General features: G+C 53.7%; 1 protein-coding gene across 1 annotated transcript in view; it reads right to left on the bottom strand.

Moving 5' to 3' along the window:
• Positions 1-25093, bottom strand: part of PLXNA2 (plexin A2) — a 229328-nt gene that overhangs the window by 81090 nt on the left and 123145 nt on the right. Inside the window, exons 5-6 of the mRNA XM_043923288.1 lie at positions 4566-4666; positions 348-471 (exon numbers count right to left, since the gene is read on the bottom strand). Coding sequence (XP_043779223.1) covers positions 348-471; positions 4566-4666 — 225 coding nt within the window. The remainder of the gene's footprint in view (positions 1-347; positions 472-4565; positions 4667-25093) is intronic.

Below are 25093 nucleotides of genomic sequence, written 5' to 3'. Positions count from 1 at the left end.
CGCGTACAAAGGCAACTCCAAGTTCCTGTGAGTGACTGTACCAGGCGGTCCCTTGAAATCTATATCATTCACCACAGAATGGGATGGGATTGCATGATGTGGCAGAGGCCTGGTACTAAATGCAAAATGTAGTTTTACAAAACAGACCCGTGGGTGATGAATCTGCAAGGAGTGGGGCAAATGACTGGGTCCTGGGCAACGACAGGCGTTACCGTAGTTTTCCCACAAAATGTCCTCGGAGCGCGTGAAGTCTGATCCATTTGCAGGGTGCTGGCGCGCTCAAGGATCACACCCACGCTTGCGCTTGCGCTGCGCCCCGCCCCCAGGCCCCGCCCGGGCGCACTCACCAGCCGGCTGTGCTCAGACACGGAGATGCTGCTGGGCTGCACCTCGAGCCTCACGCACTGGCTGATGCTGGCGGCAAATCGGTTAGGCTCCCAGGCCCGCTGGCACCGGTCCCTGCGGGAACACCTGCCACAGACAGACGCACAGGGGTGAGTGGGGGGGCTCTGCTGCGCTGAGGCCCGTGTCCATCTTCTAGGGACGAGCTTCACTTCTTCCAGAGGGCTCGGGGACGCCCAGATGGTCTCCACTGCGGCCAAAGACAGACTAAGGCGGGGCCTTCCCTGGTGGCTCGGTGGGAAAGAATCTGTCAGGGGAAGCACACTGGCTGAAACCGCCCACCCTGGCCAGGCGCCGTAGTAACCACTGGCATGTGTTGTCTTACGACAGGAGGTCCTGGTGAGGAACACGGAACTAATGAGCCACCACCCACGGAAGAGTGCGGGAAAGGTCAAAAGGAGACACCACACGTCCGACCACCTCCCAGAATCCTCCTCGCTGGCATCCATCTTGGCTGAACAAGGCGTGCACCACCAGGAAGGACTCTGAGTCAGAATGATTGGGCTAAAGACAACCTGGAAACTAGTCCCATCGCTGTAAGACCAGAGACTGTGAGCCACGTGGTGGAGCGGTTCTCCCGGGTTCCCTCACCCTCCTGCTCTCTGCCCAGTGGCCTTTCCAATAAAGTCTCTTGCTTTGTCAACACGTGTATCTCCTCACACAATTCATTTCTGAGTGTTAGACAAAAGACCAGTTTTGGGCCCTGGAAGGGGTCCCACTTCCTTCCTGTAACAAATCTGCTTGCCACTGCAGGAGCCACGGGTTCAGCCGCTGATTCGGGAAGATCCCACATGCTGTGGAGCAACTAAGCCCGTGCCCCACAAGCCCAAAGCCTGTGTTCCAGAGCCCCAGGGCTGCAACTTCTGAAGCCCACGCACCCCAGAGCCCATGCTCTGAAACAAGAGAAGCCACGGCAACGAGACGCCCAAGCGCTGCAACTAGAGAAAAACCCACGCAGCGACAGAGACCCGGAACAGCCAAAAATAATAAAAAACAAATTAGAAAATCATTTAAAAAGAGGACAGACTAAGAGAAGTGGGATCAACACCCCCCGCCCCCCAACACGAGAGCTGCAGTTTAGACATAAAGAATAGCTCTTGTAGACAGCATCTCAGTGAGTGAGGGACGGAAGGTTGGGGAACAGAAGAAGCATCAGGCCAGAGGCAAAGAATCTGAACTCTGGAGCCAGGCTGCCTGGGTTCTAACCCAGATCTACAGCCTAGTAGCTGTGGCCCCATTGGGCAAGTTCCTGGAAGACCCCACGTCTCAGTTCCCCCAGCTGTAAAATTCTGGGCCCAATGATAATACTGTATCTCACAGGCCTGATGTAAGTAGTAAATGAATTAGTGTTTAGAAAACGGCCTGTTCTTGGCCCTACTAAGAAAAATATTAATGATGATGGCTATGGATGTTATTATTATCCGCCCCCCCAGGGACATGTAAAACCCTGGACAGGGTCTTAGCTGTGTGGGATAGCGTGCGTGTGACCCTGTGGCTGGATTCCCGGCTCTTTGAAGGCAGGGGCCATGTTTTATTCATTGAGATAGTCCACCTGTCACGTGGTATATTTTCAATAAATGTTTGTGAAACACAGAGGCAGGCAGGGAGGCGCGGGCAGGGTTTCCTTTGTCAGGAAGTGCGCGTGGCAGCTTCGTCCCACACCTTCATCTCTGGAGCTTGGCGCCGCGGGCCGCAGCAGCAGGTGGGCACTGTGACCCCTGCCCGCAGGGGCGTGTGGTGGCCCCTGGGAATATGCTCCAGGGCTGGCGCTTCTCCAACCAAAGCGCCCCCTCCGCTGACGCGACAAGAGTCCACCACCCAGCGGAGATTCCCACTGAACTCCCCCCAAAGTCCCTCCCCCCCGACCCTTCCTTGCCAGGCACATAATGGATCTAAATATGAACGCTGTCAAAGGAAAGAATTATGGAGGTTTAAGTGAATCCTTAAGATAGCTCTAAAGTGAGCTCTTGACTGGAGCCTTTATCTCATTGACTCACTGAAATGGCTCTTTTTTATCATACTATTTATGGCAACAGCCCCAACAGAGATAAATAGCCTCCGAGACAATAACACACTTGCAAGAGCAAGGCATACAGCAGAGGCAGGAGGGTTTCAGATCCACTCCGCCCCCGACCCCCGGACCCAGAGGCTGTTGAGCAACCTCCCTCAGCCCTCTGCCTCCGCTCAAATCCAGCGTGTGGTCCTGGCTGCTGGAGGTGGTCCCTCCACTCTCCGCTCAAATCCAGCGTGTGGTCCTGGCTGCTGGAGGTGGTCCCTCCACTCGCCCCGTCACCCAGGCGAGGGGATGGCGGGAGGGCGGGAAACCTGGAGGGGCCGAAGATGAGACAGGCCAGGAGTAGAGAAAAGTCCAGGTGAAACTGGGGAAAAGCTTGTTCCCCACGTGGTGCAAGAGGCAAGCTGAGCTGTTGGAAGGAGGGGTGCATCCTTGGGATGTGATGACGGGGAAGGGGCTCAGAGTGCAGAGGAAACCTGAGACCCTGAGGGGGTGGAGTCATTCTAAGTCAGCCCCACAGACCTGACCCAGGAAGAGGATGGGTGGTCTGGGAGACTCGGACATTGTGGCTAGGTTGGCAGGGAGGAGCAGGGAGCGGGTGGTATGGCTTGACCTGCCCACTGCCCAGTGAGGGGGCCAGGTGACCCCAGGCCACTGCGAAGAGCTGGGGGTGGCTGTCGGGTTCCATGGAGGAAGAAACCCTCGTGAGGAAGGAGAGCCTGCTGGCTGTCGGGCCGGCCTCACTGATGGGAACCCCATCGTAATCACCTCTCAATGCTGGAGACCCAGGTTCGATCCCTGGGTTGGGAAGATCCCCTGGAGAAGGAAACGGCAACCCACTCCAGTACTCATGCCTGGAAAATCCCATGGACCAACGAGCCTGGTGGGCTACGGTCCACGGGGTCGCAAAGAGTCGGACACGACTGAGCAACTTCACTTTTCCCCTTGCGGCATTCCCGGGGCCCAGCGGGGGTGCCGTCAGTATCTCTGCCACTTGTCCAACCCACATGGCACCACTCCGTCTGGGTTCTGGTGAGGGCATTTCTGGCAAAAACTTTTTTGAGGAGCCGCTTACCTCCAAATCTAAGCAGGGAACCAGTGTGTGTGGGCGCCAATCCAGTCCGGATTTTGCATCTGCGAGGCGCCTGCTTTGCTCCCTCCCTGCATAGCCCTTCCAACACCTGCTGCGGAGGCTGGAAGCCAAGAGTGATTGTGCAGGACCCTGAACTCTGGCCCTCCGCCTCCGCCCCCACCCTAAACCGGCACTTCTCCTGGGGGTGCTCTGCTGGCTGGCACAGAGCCCTGGAGTTTCCGAGTCCACTGGGGAGCAGAATTCCTAGCCAGCAGCTCCCCACCCCCTTTGGAGTTTCTTCCCTCTGCTCTCCCTCTGGGGCTCTTGGAGTTAGGAAGTTTAAGTGCGATTTTGCATTTCTATTGAGCTGGTATTCAGTGGCAGGGGGTGTATCTGAAAAGGGATTCGAGGCCAGTTGGAGTGAGATGTAGACTTCTTGGAATCAGGGACTGATGAGGCCAGAAGGGTCCTCCCAAGGGTTCCGAGTCCATGATCATCATTTTGACTTGTGTAGCTTATCCTGAGCTTTCTTACTGCCAAAGCATTTATATTTAGCATTTAATCCTCATGGTTCACCTGTGAGGTAGGCATTATCCCTTTTCAGTGACGGGGAAAAGGAGGCCCAGGGTTGTCAGTGGACCATCCTGGGTCACACGGCTGCTCACCGAAGTCCAAACTCCAGGAAGGAGGTGCCTCGTTCTGGCTACACTGAGGAGGTTCTTGGGAAAACTAGAGATGCTTCAACTTCCCTTGCGAGTTCTTCCAACACCACTAGCCTCCCCTGCGGCAAAGGTACAGACTTCAGAGCAGCTGGCCAGGGGTGGAGGGAGTAGGGGTTGGGTTTTGGAGGTGAGACCACAGAGGCACTGCCCTTGGAAAGAAGGTCACTCACGGCCTCTTCCTCTTTGCTTTCAGCACTCTGACCGCAATTAGAATTACTGCTCAGCAGAGGGAAATTCCTCTCTCCCTGCAAACTGAGGTCACATTCCTCATCAACACTCCCAGGAAAGTACCTGGTCTTCTGCATTCCAGGTTTTTTTTTTTTTTTTTTCTTTTTCCAGACTGTGCCGAACTTACATGTTGTGCAGGGCACACCAGCCGCAGTGAGGGTCCCCCGAGCTCAGGCACTCCCCGCAAGTCGTGTACTGCTCACAGGATTCCACGGGGACCCTGGTGATCTGGCCGAGAGGGAAAAGACAGCAGGTTAGATCAGGGAGTGATGCCTCCAGACGGTGTGTTCAGACTCAGTTACACCTAACCACTGTAGCTCAAATGGGAAAGAATCTGCCTGCGATGCAGGAGACCTGCGTTCAATCCCTGGGTCAGGAAGATCCTCTGGAGGAGGGCATGGTAATCCACTCCAGTATTCTTGCCTGGAGAATTCCACGGACAGAGGAGCCTGGCGGGCTACAGTTCATGGAGTCGCAAAGAGTCGGACACGACTGAGCAACTCACACACACACACACACACACGCACACCTCTCCCCTCGAGAGGTGAGACAACAGGGCTGAATCGGTCCTTCAGTGTCCCATCTGCTTCCCCTGCATGAGGCAGGTACAGCTAAGAGTCCCCAGGCTTCTGGCCTTTCCCAGAGGTGAGAGCAAGCCCTCCAGCCTCTCTCTGCCTGCGCAAAAGTCCTTGGGAGGGCTGGGCCTGCTCCTGGAAGATGCTGGAAATGGTTAACTGTGCTGAAAGGCCATTGAGTGCCACCAACTAGTCTCTGAAGAGCTTTCAGCTGGGCTCAGGCTGAGACATCCTGCCTGCAAAGAAAACATTGATAAATAAAAAGAGAGAGAAGGAGAAACTTTCCCTATCAAATAATATTCACTAAGTGGCACAGTCTTTTTACAGCCAAGCAAACGTACCACCTGGATCCAATTACCCCATTCTCTGATGTCTGTATTCAATTTCTCTAGTAAATCTCCCGTCCTTTGAAAAGTCTGGCTAAATGGGAACAGAGATGAGCTGCCTGTCTGATGCTGTCTTGCTGGGGAAAGAGGGAGTGTGTAGCTCAAGCCCGTGACCCCCCAGAGCAGGCAGCCTTCTCCTCCTGGCTTCCGGGTGAGGCCGTGCGGGGACAGAAACCAGGCCTGTGCGCTCATTACTCACCCTTACCTGCCCAGCGGGTGTAACATGAAGGCCAGGCAGAGGGTCAGAAGATTGAAGTCTTGCATTCAGTATGTCCTAGGTATTTGTTGATGGCTGAGCCCGCAGGCTGCTGGGCTGCAAAAACATTTGCTAGGCTGGGAATGGGATCTCATTTGTTAGGGCAGAGAGGTCCCCCACCTACTGGACGTGTGAAGTCAAGCGGAAACACAACCTGTGGTCCAGCGGCCCAGTGTTCCGCCTCTGGCAGGGGGATGAAGGGCCTGATGGAGATGCCTTCACAGCATCCTCCTGAGAGGCTCGGGATGGAGTCTAACACGGCTCACCCAGCAACTGTTTATCAGATGTCACTGCGACAAGGCTCCAGTGCTGTGTGCTAGAGAAACTGCAGCGAACCGGACACAGATCTGCCCCCCGCAGAGCATGCAGCCCGCCGGACTTGGTAATTGCAATCCAATCCTCTACATTGTGGCGAACATCCAACGCAGGCGAGGGGTATATGCCCTGGGGGCCTTGGAAGCTTAAAGGACGGGCTGCCCCTCACAATCTGTTTGGAAAACGGACCAGTAGCTGAGTATGGGTGAGTCAGGGTAAGAGTGGGTCTGCTGCAGATGCCTGGAAGGGCCTTCCTAGCTGAGAGATCACCACATGCAAAAGTAATCATGGCTATTGGTGCATGAGAACTCAGTCCTGGCCGAGTCTTTCGCGACCCCATGGACTGTAGCCCGTCAGGCTCCACTGTCCATGGAATTTTCCAGGCAAGAATACTGGAGTGGGTTGTCATCTCCTTCTTCATGGGATCTTCCAACCCAGGGATCAAACCCGCATCTCCTGTGTCTCCTGCTTTGGAAGGTGAATTCTTCACCACTGCACCAGCTGGGAATCGTGGCTAAGTTCAGCCTAACTCAAGTGTGGAGTGCACACTCGATGCGATGAGCTGAGAGATGAGGCTGGTGGGTGTAACCAGGGGTCAGATCATGAAAGGTTTGGGGTACCAACCCCAGAAACCTTCCTTCTCTGTCGGGTGCCCCCTCCACTCATTCTCCCCACATCATAACACTTAACATTCTGAATTACAAAGCTTTCCCCTCCGAGTGACATGATCAGCTTTAAGCATTCCTGAGTTGCCTTTAATAATAAAATAAATGAAATGCAGAAAGCCTAAGTGTAAAATCTGGAACTTCAGTTGAAAAAAGTGGATATTCTAACTGGAGCTTGGAGGACAGCTGGTTTGAAATAGCTCATGCATGACAGGTGTGTGAGTCTGAGCGGACTCTGAACTCAGAGGTCCAATCGGACCCGACAGGGTGATGGCACGGCTCTGGGGGCTAACTGGGTCACGGGCCGCGTTAATGGACGTGGAGTCAGGACGGAGGTGCCCGACCCTGGGGAGCTCCCAGTTCAGGGCTGGGCGGCCTGCCCCTGGAGAAGTGCGGCCCCAGCAGACAGACTTCCCAGAAGGGTGGTCACAGTGGGACGGCACCCAGCGCTGGCATCTGAGATACAGCTCGAGAGACCTGGATGTTTCTTTAGCTAAGAGAAGATAAATCTCAAGGTGGACACAGACGCGGTCTACTGCAGTTTGAAGGGCAGCGCTGTGACGGAGATGAGACCCAGGGGTGAAGAGTTTCAGGAACGCGCGACCGAAGAATGTCAAGGCTGTCCAGTAATGCAGCAGACCTGGGTTCTAGCAGGGACTCCCGTCCATGGGAGGCAAGAGCCGAGTCAAGGGGACATGTGTCTGGGAAGCTGTGGAAGGTATACTTCTGCACCCAGAGGAAGGCCGCCTGAGTCCTTCCAGCTCTGACTTTCAGGATTCTCCTAACTCATCCCTGAGACTGCTGAATGACGTGGACGGTTCAAAGGTAACCTCCAGCCATACCACCGGCCTTAAGGAGCCCCCACGGACCCCTGACTTGCGGCCTGCGATTCCTGCCAGCAGCACCTTTCTTGCATGTGCCTGCTGGATGCTTTCCCTGCGGGCCCTTCCCCGCGCCTGGGGACCCTCAGCCCTTCAGGGTATCTGTGACCCCAGTCGCCCAGGGGGGCTTCCGCTAGCGCCCTCCCCCTCCCAACCCACCCTTGGAAGCCTGAGAGCCGCAGTCCAGTGCCCGGCCTCCCTTTCCTGGGTTTCGGGCTCCGTGTGAGTGATGTCTGCATCTGGCTGGAAATTAAAACAACTGTCTGCATTGCATTCGGCCCGTCTGTCAAAACACAGCCCTGCTCTCAGCAGCTGGGGAACAGGGCCCTGAATGGGAGCAGTGTCTCCGGCAACAAAGCCCACTTTCACGCCAAGTGCCGCGGAGATAGTGAGAAGCCTGTTCTTCTCCAAACATGAAACCAACTGCACAACTATTTTCCTGTTTCCTGGGCCCTCCTGGTGGGAATTTTTTTTTTTTTTTAATACACAGAGTTGAAGAGCAAAGTGAAACAGGAAACTTTTATGGGAGTGGGAGTCCTAAAACTTGAATTTATTCTCTTCTCTGAGATCTAACAGCCATACACAAACCAGAGGAAAGAAACGTCACAGGGTACTGGAGGGAGGCGCTCAAAGTCAGGTGTTTCCATGGGTGCTCTGTCTTTCCTATAATCATGTGCTTCCATATTCATTCATCAACTCGTAGTCATTGATCACATCGTACAGAAAGGCCAGTGCTGGGCACTTTAGGGCAATAAAATCAACAGCAGCATTAAAACACAGCCATCACCTTCAAGTTGCAAGCAGACTAGTAATAAAAACAAGAAAAGTGATGTGTGTTCTAAGAGAGATATTGAAAGAGGGCTGAGGGAGTTCAGAGCAAAGAAAAAACTCCTTCTACATCTATGCCATCCAACATGTGGGCCCGTGTGGCTACCAGCATCTGGAAGGGGCTAGTTAGAATTGAAACAGCCTCTAAAGACAACCGTATGCACAAGACTGAGCATGAAAAACCGGAATGTAAAATAGCACATTAACAATTCTTGTTGACAAGTGTTGAGAAAATTTAGTGAATTTTGGGTTATAAACCTACCTACTGATTTCAGCTGCCTCTTCTTACTTTTAAAAATACAGTTGCTAGAAAAGTTAAAATGACACATGTCGCTGGGTGCCTGGGGTTTTGTTCTCGTGGGGGAGCGCGGCTCTAGATGGGTGTCCCAAGGAGGCTTTGTGAGGGATGTGGCCTGGGTCTGGGTCTTCAAAAGGGTGAACAGTATTTACACAGATGAGCAGCATCCTGGGTGGAAGGATCCACATGAGCAAACAGGAAAGCAGAACTTGAGGGTAAGGAGTGATGAGTATATAGAAATCTGGAGAGCAGGTCTGGGTTGACTTGGGAAGGACAGAGAAGTCCACACAGCTGGAATACACAATGTCAGCTCTCCAGTCCATCACTCATTGGCCGAAAGAGTGTCCTCCATGAAGAGGCGGCCTGGATCCTCAAACCAACACCCTTGGCATGACCTGTGAGCTTAAGAGACATCAAAATCCAGAGTCCAACTGAGTCAGAAATTCTGGCATGAGGCAGGGCCTGAGAAATGGTTCCAACAAGCTCTCCAGCTGATTTTTTTATGAGAACCTCTGGTAAACTTGACCTTGTGTCCTGGGAGATCTTTTTAAATGTCAGGCTCTGCCCGGGGCCATGAAGAAATAAGAGTCAAACTCTGCCTCTGGGCTGCAGAAGGAACTGGACTGACTCTTGGGGAGGAGGGCTGGAGGTTGGTCTGGGGACTGCTCCATGGCCCAGGGAGGAATTGATTCCAGTATCTCTGAGTCTATGGCGGACCTGAAGGAACCGAGTTCCAACTTCTGGGGTCAGGGGCCACTCAGTCAGCGCCAGGCGATAGCTGGGCACTTGCTCCAGGGCCTGGAGGGTCGGGGAGGGTGGGCTGGGGATGTGCGCTGTCTTGGGGAAGCTCGAGAAGGAAAGGGAGCTAGTCCTGGAGAGCGTCCACCGCGTCAGGCAGGGCTTTGTCAGGGCTGACTCAGAGTCTAATGGGACACTCGATGATGACACTTTAATTAGTGTTTGTTTATTACGATTGCGCTTTCATTATGCCGAAGGCTCCCCCCGCCCCCCACTCTGAGTGCGGGGATCCGGGTGGCTGAGTGGGCACACGGGTGCGGCAGTGAGGACAACCCCCCCCCCGCCCGCCTCCACCACCTTCTCCCCTGGACCACGGAGTCACGTCATACTGGAGTCCACCCACCGCTCACTCGGCATTCATCTACACTTGATCTTAGGTCTTGTAATTACGTCTCTAATGAATGTAACTGCCCTATTAAGCCATTCACTTAAGAAACACTCTTCATTAAAGGTGACTCATACTGTGTTCTTGGCTCCTCCAGCTCCGGGGCCCCAGTCTCCAGGGCCTCCCCCCTGGCCTGAGTCCCGGGGGCTTATTAACTTGGGTGGGGCTCAGCACGGTGCAGAGTTTGGTTGGAGTGGCCTCCTCTCCCCTCCGCTCCCCTGCTGGCCCACAGGGTGAGGGGTCTAGCTCAACAACGGCTGTGACAGCAGGTGATCATCAGCTTTGGGGACAAGTCACCAAGGGCAGGGCTAGAAGCCGCCTCCTTCCTGAAGGTCTCGAAGGACACGGCACATCCACAGGGCTTGGACCGTGCGGGGAAGCCCCGGAGACCTCTGTGACCCTGGTGGTTATCTTCAGCCCGGAGAGTTACTCCATCAGGTGCCAGGCCGTCCCTCTTCAGAGAAGAGCTCCCCACCAGTGCAGCGAGGGACAGCAGCCCTTTGGCGGGTAAACCTGGGGTCAGAGAATCAAGCCTGCATCTCTGCCACCCTGTGAGGACACCTAGAAGGAGCTACCGGGTTCCAAGAATCCAGGGGTGTCTACGGGAGAGACACCTGAGTTGGAAGGAGACCAGCGTAGAGAATTCTGACCGTGGACTGGGCCTGGGTCCCCCGTGACCCTTCAGTATTTACAGAGCATTTATACTGCAGCCTCCTTGGTAGCTCAGAAGGTAAAGAATCTGCCTGCAATGTGGGGAACCCGAGTTTGATCCCTGGGTTGGGAAGATCCCCTGGAAAAGGCCATGGCAACCCACTCCAGTAACCTTGCCTGGAGAATCCCAAGGACAGAGGAGCCTGGAGGGCTATAGTCTATGGGGTTGTAAAGAGCTGGACATGACTAAGCAACTAACACATACAAAGCCCTCCACTGGGGTTCCCCGGGGGACAGTATTGGTAAAGAACCTGCCTGCCAAAGCAGGAGACATGAGAGACTGGGGCTCGATCCCTGGGTCGGAAAGATCCCCTGGAGGACGGCATGGCTACCCACTTCAGTATCCTTGCTTGGAGAATCCCAAGGAGAGAGGAGACTCGCGAGCTATAGTCCACAGGACAGCAAAGAGTCAGACTTGACTTAGCATGCAAGCTCTTCATTAGGCATCAGGCTGCATTCTCTGCTCTCTGGAGCCCAAGGTTTGGTCGAGGACAAAACCAAGGAAACTGGATGATCTTAACATGGTAGAACAGACGGAGGGACATCTGAGACATCAAGCAAAGGACAGCTGTGGCTCAGAGGACAAAGTGCAGAGGCCCTCCTCGGGGGCCTTCCACATGGGCACTACTCCAGAGGGGGCAGGAGTCATTGGCAATCGGGCAACAGAGAGACGGAAAGAGGGAGGAATAAGGAAAGCCACTCCCCAGCCCACTGGGGCCCTGGGGACTGAGCATTTCACCCCCTGCTTCTCTGGAACCTGCTCCCCCCGCCAGATGTCCCCACCTGTCCCCACACGTGTCCCCTGCCTCCTGACGCAAGGAGAGAAACAGCGGCCTTCTCAGGGGCTGAGAGCCAGGTGGCGGGGGTGGGAGGGCACACACAGCCTGCGTGGAAGCATGCAGTTGGCCTGGGGCTGTAGCTCAGGGGCCCTGGGGCCCTGGGGCCAAGCACACGGCAGCTGAGACACAGCTGGTTCCCGGAGCCGCCCTCCTTTCTTGTGTCCCTTCTCTTGATGGCCCCTCCCCACCAGCCCACCCCCCTTCCCTCAGAGCCTGTAGGGTCTCCGACCTCCTTCCTGCTCTTTTTCCCAAACTAGATATGTTTTTTCAAGAAGCAATCTGATGCTCATCTACAGTCACAAGCCAAGGGCAGACTGAAGGGAGGCCCTGCCAGGGCTGGAGCACGGGCTGGGCTCCGAGGCAGGATCACAGCCAGGCCGGGAGCGGGTGTGAGCACGCTCTGCGCGCTTATCTCATTCGATGTGCACGGCTCCTGCAGGCAGAGAGGCTGCGGGCTGTTATATGGTGGGAGATCCATTTGCTCCACCAGGAAATAGAGGCGCCCAAGGTGGCTCAGATGGTGAAGAGTCTGCCTGCATGGCGGGAGACTCGGGTTCGTTCCCCAGGTCGGGAAGATCCCCTGGAGAAGGGAATGGCAACCCACTCCAGTGTTCTTCCCTGGAGAATCCCATGGACGGAGGAGCCTGGCAGGTTACAGTCCACGGGGCTGCAAAGAGTTGGACATGACTGAGCAACTAATACATACAAAGGGTTGGCTGAAACCCTGGGCCCATCTCAGTGAGTGGAGAAGGTCAGCTGGAGGGCAGGGGGTCCTCTATGGCCGTAGTGGTGGCATGCCGTAAGGGATCTTTTGGAGAAAAAGAGGGACAGGAGGTTTAGGGGTCAGTCCAGAGGCTGAGGTCAGAGCGGGATTCAAGAGGCGGGAAGCAACCAGAGGGCAGGTTGGGCTTCTGTCTTTTTGACTCTGCTGCTCTTAGGAGCTGGCCGGCGCCTGGCAGTTGTTACCGGCTGGCACGGATGGGCAGGAGGAGTCTCTTCACAGGCTTAGCCAAATCTTGTCAGCCCCGTGGGGGACAGCTACAGCCGGCCTGACAGCTTAGGGCTCTGCCTTCCCTGCACACCCCTGAACGCCAGAGTTCAGCGTTCTCACAGGAGGAGAAACATGGGCAGACGGTCAGGGAGGCCTCGTCCAGTCCCCAGGCCTGGCCAGACTCCCTCAGGCACCCAAGCCAAAGTGGACCCTCCAGGGACAGGCCAGCCTCCCCAGGTTCCTAACACACCTCGTACAACAAACAGCCCTTTGGCTTGGCAAGACTTCATGGAGATACCCTTGCTCTCTCTCCTGCGCTTTACAGGCGAAGAGCTGATATTCAACCGGATGCCTGAAGGGGCATTTTTAATCTCGTTCTCCTCTGCCAGGTATGGCTGGAAGCAGCCGTGAGACCCCCTCTTTGGATCTGAGGGGGACCGAGGCCTCCGTTGAGGGCGCCCGGGGCCCACACCGCCTTCCTCTGAGCGGGCGGTTGGCTGAGCTTTGTCCAAGGAAGGGGATGAGGCGGCAGGAACAGTACAGCCGCCGTTCATCTGCACCTGCTGAACATCACCCTCTGTCCCCTCACCTGATCCTCACTTGCTTGTCAGAAAACTGCTGCTGCTGCTGCTAAGTCGCCTCAGTCGTGTCCGACTGTGCAATCCCATAGACGGCAGCCCACCAGGCTCCTCTGTCCCTGGGATTCTCCAGGCAAGAACACTGCAGTGGGTTTGCCTGAGTCTTGGGTTCGACAACCTGCCCGAGTTGCATGCCTTGCAGGTGGCGGAAGCTGAACTGGAGCCCCGGTGTGCCTGACTGCCAGGCGGGGGGTGGTGAGGGGGGCTCGGGGGCAGCAGGCAGGGAAGGCCCCTCGCCTGGGGCTGCCCCGAGGGCTGGCCGTCAGGATCACCTTTCTTCCTTCTGGACACGGGGTCCAGCCCCTATAATGATGCATCCCCTCCTGACCACTGCCGGCCGTGCGCAAAGTTTTCTCTGTTTGCTGACAGAGTCAGCTGGTGGATCTGGAGCCAGACGATACAGGGGCTGATGTGAGAGGCTGAGGAGGGGGAAGGGTTGGTGGGGGTGAGGATGCCCTGCGGGATGTCTTCAAACCCTGCCAGGACCAGAGCAGTGATGGAAACGACTCTGAACGGGTCCCACACCCTCTACCCTGAGCCATGAGCCCTCAGCCAGCCCCGCCTGGAGGTTGAGGTGGCAGGGGCTTCCTGTCCTGGCCTTGCTAGTCATTTGCAGTGAGACCTCGGGAAAGCAGCTTAACCTCTTCAAGCTTCCCTCCCTTATTTTTAAAATGGAGCCCTCCATACCCATCTCACTTCACCCTGCCTGCTCACCAGGGAGCAGGGCCCTCTGAGCTCCTATTTTCAGCTTTGGTCTTTCCAACGAATCAACTTCCCAGTAATTAATGTGAAGAAGTCATTATTGTTTGTTCCTAGGGTTAGGTCCAGTTCTTTAAAAATCAATAGTGATGTGTGAGAACCCCTTAAAGCCTCATAAAGTAAACACCAATCCAGCCCCCTGCCCATCCTCTGAGCTATGAAAGTCACGTGATCAATAGCATCAAGAAGAAGGAGGCATGAACCCCCCAGAAAGCCAGCTGGAGTTTCTAGACCCTGTGATTGCCACCAAAGCGACAGGCAACCTTCTGACCAGAAGCTGACCCTGGGGCTGTCTCCTAAGAACTCCTGACTATCTGGAGACCTGAGGGCAGAGTGAGGTTCAAAGAGAAAAATCTATTTTTAATGACTTGGGGGAGAAGAGTGGAGTGGCTGAGTAATTCGGAGTAATTAAAGCTATCTATCACTCTGAGAATGGGAGCCAAAGTAGGTTGAACTTTTCAATGACATATTTTTTTTTCCCTTCTCATTCATAAAACCCAGCAGAGGGTCATGCAGGAGTCAAAGGGGAAAGGATGATGGGGAAAGCAATTTCTGGCCCCAAACAGTGGAATTCACGCTATCGATGAACACTTGGGGAAGGATGGCCCCTCCCGAATCCTTGGGGTAAAGGCTGTATTTGCGTTGTCCTGGTTAAGAAACGGGGCTTTGAAGGAGACAGTCCTCAGTTGCAAACCCAGCTACTATGATGATCAGTTAAGAGAGGGTCCTCATTGTCCTCCTCGCGCCTCAGCTTCCTCCTCTGTAACATGCTGACGATAATGATATTAACTCCACAAGGTTGATTGGAGGTTTGAGGGACATTTGTACACGGAGAGCCTTGCACACAGTTGGTGCTTAATAGCGGTAGTTTCTGTGCTGTCTCTCGATGCAGACCCACTGAAGGTGGCAGTGTTTGCAAGGGAAGCAGCGGGCTCTGCACTCCGTGTGGGGTGAACGAGAGCGAGCCATCTCGCCTCTGCGCCGAGACGGCTGATCCATCATCTGGGGAGAATTACGTCTGCACAATCCCTCAAACTCTTCCCCTTATTCGTGACACAGTCCCTACTGGAGGCTGACGAACACAGGACCCTGAGGCTAGGGTCCTAGCCTCAGGACCCTCAGCTTAAAAAAGTCAAACCGCGCTTGGTCTCCTAAGAAGGTGGAACCTGGGCAAGAGGAAGGACAGAGGGAGGAAAGTGAATGGGCAGAGCAGAAACAGCCAAATACACATCACACTTTCTCAGACAGGACTCCTGTGCCAGACACACTAAGGAGGTACAAGGCGGGCCTTTCTAGTTCTGTTTTCCGGAAGGAGCTACAAAGCAGCAGAGATGCTGATACTATGTTGTCTCCATGACAACCGTGGATTTATTCAGTGAGGGAAAGCAGGTGGGGTAGGAAATAGGGGATGAGAGGATTTGGGAAATAGGGCCTAAGAAATAGCTAAAACAGAACTCTCACCTGGAAACCAGATGGCTGGGATTAGAGAGGGCCCACAAAGCTCCCCACAGGGCCAACATCAACTCGTCTACCCCAGAGGGGGAGAGTGATGATGGCAAGGGGATGGAGTGATGAAGCAAGGATGCCCTCCACCAGCCCATTCCCATTCATTCATCCACACTCCTGTGCGTCCAGACTTTTCCACGGGCCCCTGGATGCAGAGGGCCCAGGGGCAGTTTTGGCACGTGGAGCCTGATTCATCTGAGAGTGGGACATCTGCCCAACGCACCCTGGCTGCCGGGCCCCATCCCTTCCACTTCTGGCTCGCCCGCCTTCCCATCACCTGGAGAGCAAGACAGGAGGGTGCGACCCTCGTGTTAATCCCGAGTTCTCTTTGAAGGATCTGCCGCCCATGAGCTCTAAAAGGTGAGGTTTGGGGAACACATGTATACCCATGGCCGAGTCATGTCAATGTATGGCAAAAACCACCACAATATTGTAAAGTAATTAGCCTCCAATTAAAATAAATTAATCAGTTAAAAAAAAATAAAAGGTGAGGTTTGGGGAGGGAATCATCAGGGCGGTGAAGAGGCTTCAGGGATCTGGGGTAAGAACATCTTCGCTGTTGCCTGGGTAGGAGGTGGGGCTCCTTCAGTGTTGTCTGAGAAGGAGACTCAGGGACTCCTCTAAGATTGCAAGTGGGGCCTTCGGGACACCCCTGCTCCCCAAGGGGGCTCATACAAAGCCCGGTTTAGCAGAGTTGCTGGCACTGCCTCCTGACCAAGCTCCAGTTTCTGCTTCCTGTTGCCCGACCGCACTTCTGCCTCGGATGCTGGCACTCAGGGTTACTGAGACAAGCTGGTGGGGTCTTGGCACCTCGATACCTTCCCTGGCATACACTTCCGGGATGGTGAAGGGACCCCGGGTTGAAGTTCCCAGGTCATCTTGATGTACGGAATGCAATCCTACCAGACAGTAAAAGTTGGACTCAACTCTGGTTAAGCCAAACCTCCCAGGCCCCTAGTCAGCCCACCCCCAGCAGCAGCTGAGCACATAAGAAAGGAACAGAGCTGTCTCAGCCCTGCCCGCAGGTGCCGGGTTGGAGATGGGCCCCCCGTCTGCCTACGCTGCCACACAACTCTGAGCGGACTGGAAGCCACTTCCAAACAGAACTCTGGTCTGCAGTAGACCCAGGGAGTGCGTCTTTCCCGTCATCTCTCAACGTGCCGTTCAACTATCTGACACAACTACATCTTATCCTCCCTGACACATGTGATGTGAAAACACTCTGATTTTTCTTTGTATGCTGAGTGACTAGCTCCCCTAGAAAGGACAGAGACATCTCTTGTGACTCACAGCTTTCTAGGACAAGTTAGTAGGTGGCAGATAAGTGTGTGTCTGCATGCACATGTATGCACATGTGTGAAAGAGAGGTGGAGGACACGATTGTATGTTACAAAAGTCTCCTCACTTACATTAAGATTTTTAACTTGCTTTCAGTATGCCTGTGTGCATGCTAAGTCGCTTTAGTCATTTCCGACTCTTTGAGACCCCATGGACTGTAGCCCGCCAGGCTCCTCTGTCCACCAGATTCTTCAAGTGAGATTACTGGAGTGCATTGCCATGCCCTCACCAAGGGGATCTTCTCGACCCAGGGATCAAAGCGGCATCTCTTATGTCTCCTGCACTGGCAAGCGAGTTCTTTACTACTGAGCTGCCTGGGAAGCCCTGCTTTCAGTATAGAGCTCATTCATTCATGCACTCAGTCATTTCCCTGGAGGACGGCATGGCAACCCACTCCAGTATTCTTGCCTGGAGGATTCCGTGGAGTGAGGAGCCTGGCGGGCTACAGTCGATGGGGTCGCAAAGAGTCGGACACGACTGAGCAACTAACACACACGCATTCACTTAACCGTGACAAGGTGGTGTGAGGGGGAATCCCATGCCTCAGTGCTTCTTTGGGAAGCTGAAGAGATGGGCCACGTGGATAAAGACCATCCCCTCTGGAGAAGCCAGAAAGGGAAAGATGAGAGGTTCGAAGGGAGTGACCCCTCCGGGCTGAAGGGGCCAGTAAGGCATTCTCAGGGGCGGGAGGCCTGGAAAATTGGGTGATCTCTTCAGAGGCAGGAACGGCGGAAGGACACTGCGTGAGGGGAAGGAGCAGACGCAGAAAACAACGGCGCGAAGGTGCTGGGAGAAGCCGAGGGACGGGCGTGTCCGGGCTGAGACGGCGGGGCAGAAAGGCGATTGGGGCCAAGGCTTGGTGGGCCAGGGCAGCGGAGACAGCAGAGAAAAGAGAAAGAGGCGAAGCTCTGCATTTCCGCCCTCGTGAGTGCTCAGGTCAGTCCCTGCCGGGCGTTCCGGCGCCTCGCTCTGCGGGCCCATCCTCACGGCAGGACGGGGCGCGTGGCCCGCCGGTCTCCCTTCTCCGCCTCCCACACCGACGCGTTCTGCGCACCCTGGGCTCTCCTCCTCGAAAAGGCCTAGTGCCTGAGGGCACGGGCCTACAGTCAAGCCGCCTGGTCCAGACCCCTGCCCCTTCGCTTATCAGCCAGTGTGAACCGGGGCACGTCACTCAGCTCCGAGCCTCATTTGTGCCTTCCCTGGTGGCTCAGAGGGTAAAGCGTCTGCCTGCAATGTGGGAGACCAGGGTTCCATCCCTGGGTCGGGAAGATCCCCTGGAGGAGGAAATGGCAACCCACTCCAGTATTCTGGCCTGGAAAATCCCACGGACAGAGGACCCTGGTGGGCTGCAGTCCATGGCCTTGCAGAGTCGGGACACGACTAAGCGACAAACACCCGAGCTGGGATTCAAATCTTGGCTGGTTGGCTGCAGAACCTCCCCACTAAACTGCCTCTCAGGCATAAAGGACGACATGAGTTGGAAAACACTTAGCCCAGTGCTTGGGGTACTGCTGTTAGTTATTAATACATGAAGGGCCGGCTATATATTCTGTGTAGGCATGGAGTTCAAAGATGAGTAGACTTTGGGTCCTGATCCTGAAGCACTCAGAGTGTTGTCGGAAGACACATGGAACGCCAAATCATCATGAAACCTCACTATGACTGGGATGTGGCAAAACTACAAGAGCAAAGAAGAAGGGAAAATCAGGGAAGGCTTCTCAGAAGCAGTGTTCTGTAAGGATGGCCTCAACTAAAATACAAACAAAAAACAATACCTCCCCCCCAAAAAAAAACAAGAAAAAAATGCTTCTTGGAGTAAGTTTATAATGCAAACATCGCAGCCCAGTGTTCCAGCATTTTAGCCTCTGCTCCCCACCCGAGCTCACATTCCCACTCCAGACTCTTCTGTCAGCGTGAATCCCATGCCTTGCAGGCAGGCCTCCTCTCCTGCTCTGCATGGTCCTGCCTCCTTAAGTTGCTTTGTGCACACATTCCTGCTAATCAGAATGTCTTTCCCTCCTGCGCACGCAAATCCCTGCTCCACGAAGCCCTCTTCCATTGACCTCTGTGACCCCTCTCTCTGAGTCTAGAATCCGATCCCCTGCCCAACAGGCAGGACTCTTAACATATTTTTTAAACTCTTCTGAGGTTTCTATCTTTTTAGGTTATTCACAGGGCTCTACTTTCTATTTCTTCATATGAGATATCCCTGTATGTTCCAACTCCAGTTTCTTACATAAAATAGGTCTATAAATACCTGCTGAGAAGCTAATCACACTTACCGGGTGATCCAGGTTTTATTTTAAGCTCCTTAAGTAAATGTACTAAGAACTATGCAAAGACACTCTAGGTGTGGCTGAGGCTCCTGGCATTCTGCTGGGATCCATTAGGTGACGCAAAGGCTTTTTTTTTCTTTTAAATAGAGTTAATGTTTATAACCCAGCAGAGGTGCACGGTGTCATGGAAAGGACGCGACTGTTGCTGCCAGAAGAACTTGGCTCAGCCACACCGTATGCTCAGCTGTGCTGGGTGAGCCACTTAACCGCTCTGAGCTTCAGCTTCCACACTTGTAAATATCGGTGGATGTCAAAGCGAAAGCATCCACCAAGGTGCTGAGATATGACTGTTGCCTGCTCAAGTAGGATGGCCGGCTCTCAGGCAAGATTTCAGAGTAGATTCTTAAGATCCAAGTACATGAATTTTCTACCCTGCATTTTACTCTGCATCCCCTGACCCAGATTAATGCAACGAAGTGGTCGGAGGAATGACAAAAGGATTTTGTGAGATATTCGGAGGAAGGCCCTGGGATGCTGTAACCCAGTCACCCTTCATTGTGGGTTAGTTGCTCAGTCGTGTCAGACTCTGCGATCCCATGGAATGAAGCCCACCAGGCTACTCTGTCCATGGGATTCTCCAGGCAAGAATACTAGAGTGGGTTGCCATGCCCTTCTCCAGAGGATCTTCCCAACCCAGGGGTCGAACCCTAGTCTTCCACATTGCAGGCAGATTCTTTACCATTTGAGCCACCAGGAAGGTGCATTCATTCTGACCTCTTAGGAAGCTTGAGATGCATCCTCGGGACTGTAGGGGTCAGAGTGGACAGGAAGAGCTGGGAAGCAGGAAATCTAGAGGGCAGGGTGGCGAGCTCTTGGGAGACACAGGGAAGGCAGGACTTCGGGAGGTCACTGAGCTCCCTGGTGACAGTGCTAAGCTAAGGATGTGCAAGGGGTCAGTAGCCACAGCCTGAGTGGGGGAGGAAAAGTGAGAGAAAGAGCAGAAACGTGTCTGCTCACCTCTGCAAGTGGGGAGCATGCAGCAGACCCAGGGGGTTGGGGGGAGAAAGATCTGGGCATCAGTGAAGTCCAGAGTTTTACTTCTAGTCTGGAACCAGGCATTATACTCCTGGCTGGAGACTGTGTGTGAGACCTGAAGGACTTTTTACCATCCGAGAGTGAGCTGATGAGCTAGGCAGCCTGCCCCAGGCAGAGGTAAAGGGATGGTGGGAGAAAAAAAAAAAGCTGTGATTTGGTTCTCTGACATACCGGTTGAGTGTGAAAGTGCTAACGACTGCTGCGCCTAGCTCTCTTGTTGCCATGAGGGTCACGTGAAGTGAGAGCCGGGGCTGAGCGCTCTTCAGGACCGAGTTTACCGCACAAATGCAGGGGAGTTTATTGGTGCTGTTTCTGGGGATAGACCGATAACTTATTGATGACATGATTTTTTTTTTAAAGGAAACTTTGCACGTCAACTCTCGGATGACTCAGCAGACCATTCTTTCTGAAATTCGGGTGTCCTTGCAGTTAGTGAACAGGTGTGAGGTCTCTTTTTCAAACTCAAGTGCCTCATGGGTCAAAAGGATTTGTGAACAGCCACAATGGGAAGGAAGCCTGTCAACCCATTTGCCTCTGTCCTCCTGGAGATGCACATGCAATCATTAAATAAGACATCCCAAGCTGTTCTAAGGGAGACAAGGATGTGGTGAGGAACTGGCTACAAGCCCTCTCAGCCCAGCCAGGCTGGAGCCATTAGTGCAGACTGCAACTTTGCAACCTTGCCTCGCCTGATGGCTGGTGCAGCGGATGGTTCACATCTCTCCCTTCCTCGCTTCTTTCTGCTCATGGCCTCCTTGGATGCTGGCCTCAAATGTAACCAATGACATGGAGCCTCTGAGCATAGAAAGGGGTGGAGGGGGAGGTGGGCAGATGGAAGACAGACAAAAGATTCTTTTCTTTTCTCTCTCTCTTTTTTTTTTTAAACAGGTGCTTAAGAAATTAATTAGACCAAATAATCACTGAGTTGTCTGAGTCTCTATTTTACTTGGTGCATGCCGGGTCTGGTGGGGAAAAAAAGGGGGGAATTTTAAATAATTTTGGAGTTATAACTGATGTAATTAGGTGCTCAGTGAACACTTAGCATCGAGCTGTGCTTATTAAAATTACTGTTTTAATCAGAACATTGGCGGAGAATCATTAATAATACAATGGCTTGATTCCCTGGAACTCTAATTAGACCTGGACTTTTAAGCACCTGAGCGTAATCTGGCTCCGTCTGGATACGCACGACGGGCGATGCATTATCATCTCGGGGCATGCGGGGTGGAGCATCAATACGGCTATTTGGTGACTGCCTGAGCGCTTTATTTCAGAGTGTGAGAGCGCACCAAGGGGGTACCAATGCTGAAAGATGGAGATAGAAGTGGAGGGGGTCAGCCAGGGGCCTGGGGTTGGAAGGCCAGAGGAAGAAAGGGAAACAGGTACTTCTCCCACTGCTGCGGGCTGGACACGCCTCATACACTGCCCTGCAGAGGCACAACCCAGCCACGTCACAGAGCCAGGTAAAGGCCATTTCCTGGGGTGCTGTGTCTCCACGATGGCCTGTCTCTCATTCAAACCAGACATCCGAGGGGTACAGCTTTAGTCCCTGCTAAGTCACCCACATCAGAGGTCTAATCAGTGGTTCGTAATGCATGGGTGTACACTCAGCCGTGTCCAGCTCTTTGCGACCCCAGGGACTGTAGCCCACCGGCTTCCTCTGTCCATGGGATTTTCCAGGCAAGAATACTGGAACAGGCTGCCATTTGCTACTCCAGGGGCTCTTCCTGACTCAGGGATCGAACCCAGGTTTCTTACATCTGCCGCATTGGCAGGCAGTTTCTTTAACACGGTGCCACCTGGAAAGCCTCAACCGATGGTTTGCTACGTGATAATCAAAGGCTAATCTGGCAGAGGGCTGGGGCCACTCAATTCTCCTGTCCAGCGTTTCGTGTCACCCTGGAGAGAGATCAGGAGATGGGCTGAGTTTCTCCAGAACTTTCTAACCCTTAGGAACCAGAGAAGGAGGGAGGCTGAGTGGATGGGTTCTGTCTCCTGAGACACTCAGCTGAGCTGGTGTTTCGGGAGAAGGATCCATCATGGCTTTGCAAACAGAGCTTTGGTTTTGCTACTCCTTCAGCTGGCGGCTCAGCAGATCAACAACACTGACTTGGCCCCCAGGGGGGCCGAATCTTTGGATATATTTCACAGGGCTGGCGGAAAGTAAAGGGTGTGCATGCTGTCCACCCTCCTAGAGATTGCTAACTATCTGGAAGGACACAACGAAGATGTGAAAAAAAAAGACTTAGGACACTTAAAAGGCAGATACCGAGAAGTGAAAATTAAGCTGGAGTCAGACAAGGCTTCTGTGGAGTTAAGTGGTGATCGGAGTGTGATGGGAGGGCTCCAGGTCTTCTGCAGTAGGGCTGCGGGGGCCTGGGAGGCAACATCTTTGGGTCCCCATCAAGCATGCCTCTGGCTGCAACTAGAGGCCTTGAGACAACAGGTTTGAGCCCTCTGAGGCTCCCTTTCCTGGCCACCTCTAGCCAATACAGCCCTTTTGTGCAGTTTGGAAAAGGTGACCGCTCTAGGTGCATGGCTTGGTAAGATGAGTAAGGACTTGGTTTTGGCTCCCCTTGGCCCTCAGCCAAAGAATTGATGCTTTTGAACTGTGGTGTTGGAGAAGACGCTTGAGAGTCCCTTGGACTGCAAGGAGATCCAACCAGTCCATCCTAAAGGAGATCAGTCCTGGGTGGTGTTCATTGGTAGGACTGATGTTGAAGCTGAAACTCCAATACTTTGGTCACCTCATGCGAAGAGCTGACTCATTGGAAAAGACCCTGATGCTGGGAAAGATTGAGGGCAGGAGGAGAAGGGGATGACAGGGGATGAGATGGTTGGATGGCATCACCGACTGGATGGACATGAGTTTGAGCAAGCTCTGGGAATTGGTGGCAGACAGGGAAACCTGGTGTGCTGCAGTCCATGGGGTCGTAAAGAGTCGGACACGACTGAGTGACTGAACTGAACTGGCCCTCAGCAAGATGCCTTTGTGCAGCACACAACCTGGACCACATCCAGTGGCCCTGATGCCCAAATAGGGTGTACTTCTGTGCTAAGTCGTGTCAGTTGTGTCCGACTCTTTGTGACCTTAAGGACTGTAGCCCATCAGGCTCCTCTGTCCTTGAGATTTCCCAGGCAAGAACACTGGAGTGGGTTGCCATGCCTTCCTCCAGGTGAATCTTCCCAACCTGGGGATCGAACCTGCATCTCTTATGTCTCCTGCGTTGCAGGTGGATTCTTTACCATTAGTGCCGCCTGGGCAGCCCAAACAGGGCATCTCTAGTAGAACAGGGCGCTGAAATGAGTAGTGTGGCTTGACCAGTTTCACCCAGATGACCCACAGACAGAATATTTTTGGATTCTAAATACTGTGTCTCTTCTAAATCCTTTGGGGGGCAGTCCAGAGAAGGTGGGAGTCAAGAGTGGGTTGAGGAACAGAGCAGGCTCCGTGGAGGAGGGGGGTTTGCAGAGGGGGAGGGTGAAGTGTCCTGGGCAGACGCCAGACAATGAGCTTTCGGGTGTGCTCTGGGGACAGCAAAGGACAGGATAAAGCACGTCCCCTTTGAATGTCTTTTCTTACTGATTCCTCAGGAGTAGCCATTTTGCATATGAATTAAGCAAAGTAAAACAGCTCCAGGCCTCCCTCAAGGAAGATTAGTCCAAAGCAAGAATCTTTCTATGAACCAGCAATGCAGGGAGGAAGGGTGATCTCCATCCCTGGGACCTCGAAGCAGGAATTCAAGGTCCTCGATGAGGGCAAGGCTGGACTCAAGACCCCCCTCCAACTCCAAGCATATCCTAGGGGAGGGAGCCTGGGAGGCCGTCATGGGGGACGGGGGAGCAACCCCTGTGCTTTGGAAATAAACGGCTAGGCCTTAATTCAAGAATCTGGGTGCTTCTGAAAAGAAAAAGGATACAGTGACTGATAGCCTCCCGACACACACCCACCGCCTCACTCTACACACACATACTCTTCAGTACAAACACTCATGAACACAAACACACATTCATACCCTTCACTCACACTCCACACCAGCACGCGGACAGCACGCACACTTCACACGTCCTCCTGTCACATGCACACACACTCATGACACACAGACGTCCCCATCACGCTTGTCGCCCCCGCCCCCCCAGCCCCCCGGCGGCACACAAATGTGAGAAGAAAAGGGCCATCCGGAGCTGCCTCCCTCCGGCTTGTCGTGAAGAAGGATCAGGGCGCTCCGAGATTAAACAGAGCAGTTAAAAGTGACAAACAGACTTCTAAAACGGACTAGGCTCTTAATGAAAACCATAATGAATGGAATGAATGGAGGCGCCGCACGGATATCACCCGTAAGTGGCCATAAATATCAGACCAACAGATGAGATCGTGGATACTGCAGTTTTGAAGCCCATCAAATGACTGCTATTAAAATTCATCAATAAATAACCCAGTCCAAACTCATATTCAAGGTCCTCTCATGCTCTGGAGAATTGACTCTGAGGCCAGAGAGACCTGGCTTTTGAATCCTCGTTTTGCCCCCTGACGAGCTTGGGTGTGTTACTCCGCTCGCTGGAGTCTCACTTTCTTCACCTATAAAGTGTGGGTAATTATCCCCTTAATGGGGAAGTTGTGCAGATTAGATGAAGTCCTAGGCAGCGATAATAATTCATCAATGTAGTGAACGATGAATGTTCACGGTTATCTCTTGTTCCCTCCCCTTTCAGCTTCCTGGGGTCAAGGAAAGCCTGCTGGCTGGTGGAAGCAACAGGGAGAGAAGGAAAAAGAGGGGAAACAGAAGGAACAGGAAGAGTGGAGGCCAAGGCAGGAGACGGGCAGGGTGGAGAAGGGAAGGAAGGGAGAGAGAGAAGGACAGACAGGCCCCCGGAGGCCACCCGCCGGCACCACCCGTGGTGGGCATCCACGCCTGCTCGGGTGGCGGTGCCCGAGGACCAGCTGTGGAGCAGCCACCACATGCGGCCCACCTTTCCTCTGAGTTTTCTTTAACTCACAGCTTCACTGAGATACAGTTCACATACTGAAATAGTCACGCACGTAAAGGGTACAAGTCTGTGGTTTTCAGTATACTCAGTTTTGCCTCCATGACCAAGATCAATTTTATGACGTTT

Source organism: Cervus elaphus, chromosome 14 (genome assembly GCF_910594005.1).
Source record: "Cervus elaphus chromosome 14, mCerEla1.1, whole genome shotgun sequence".
In the NCBI taxonomy this organism is placed as follows: domain Eukaryota; kingdom Metazoa; phylum Chordata; class Mammalia; order Artiodactyla; family Cervidae; genus Cervus; species Cervus elaphus.
The sequence above is the reverse complement of the archived record's forward strand: the minus strand, read 5'-3'. Positions and strand labels throughout refer to the sequence as shown.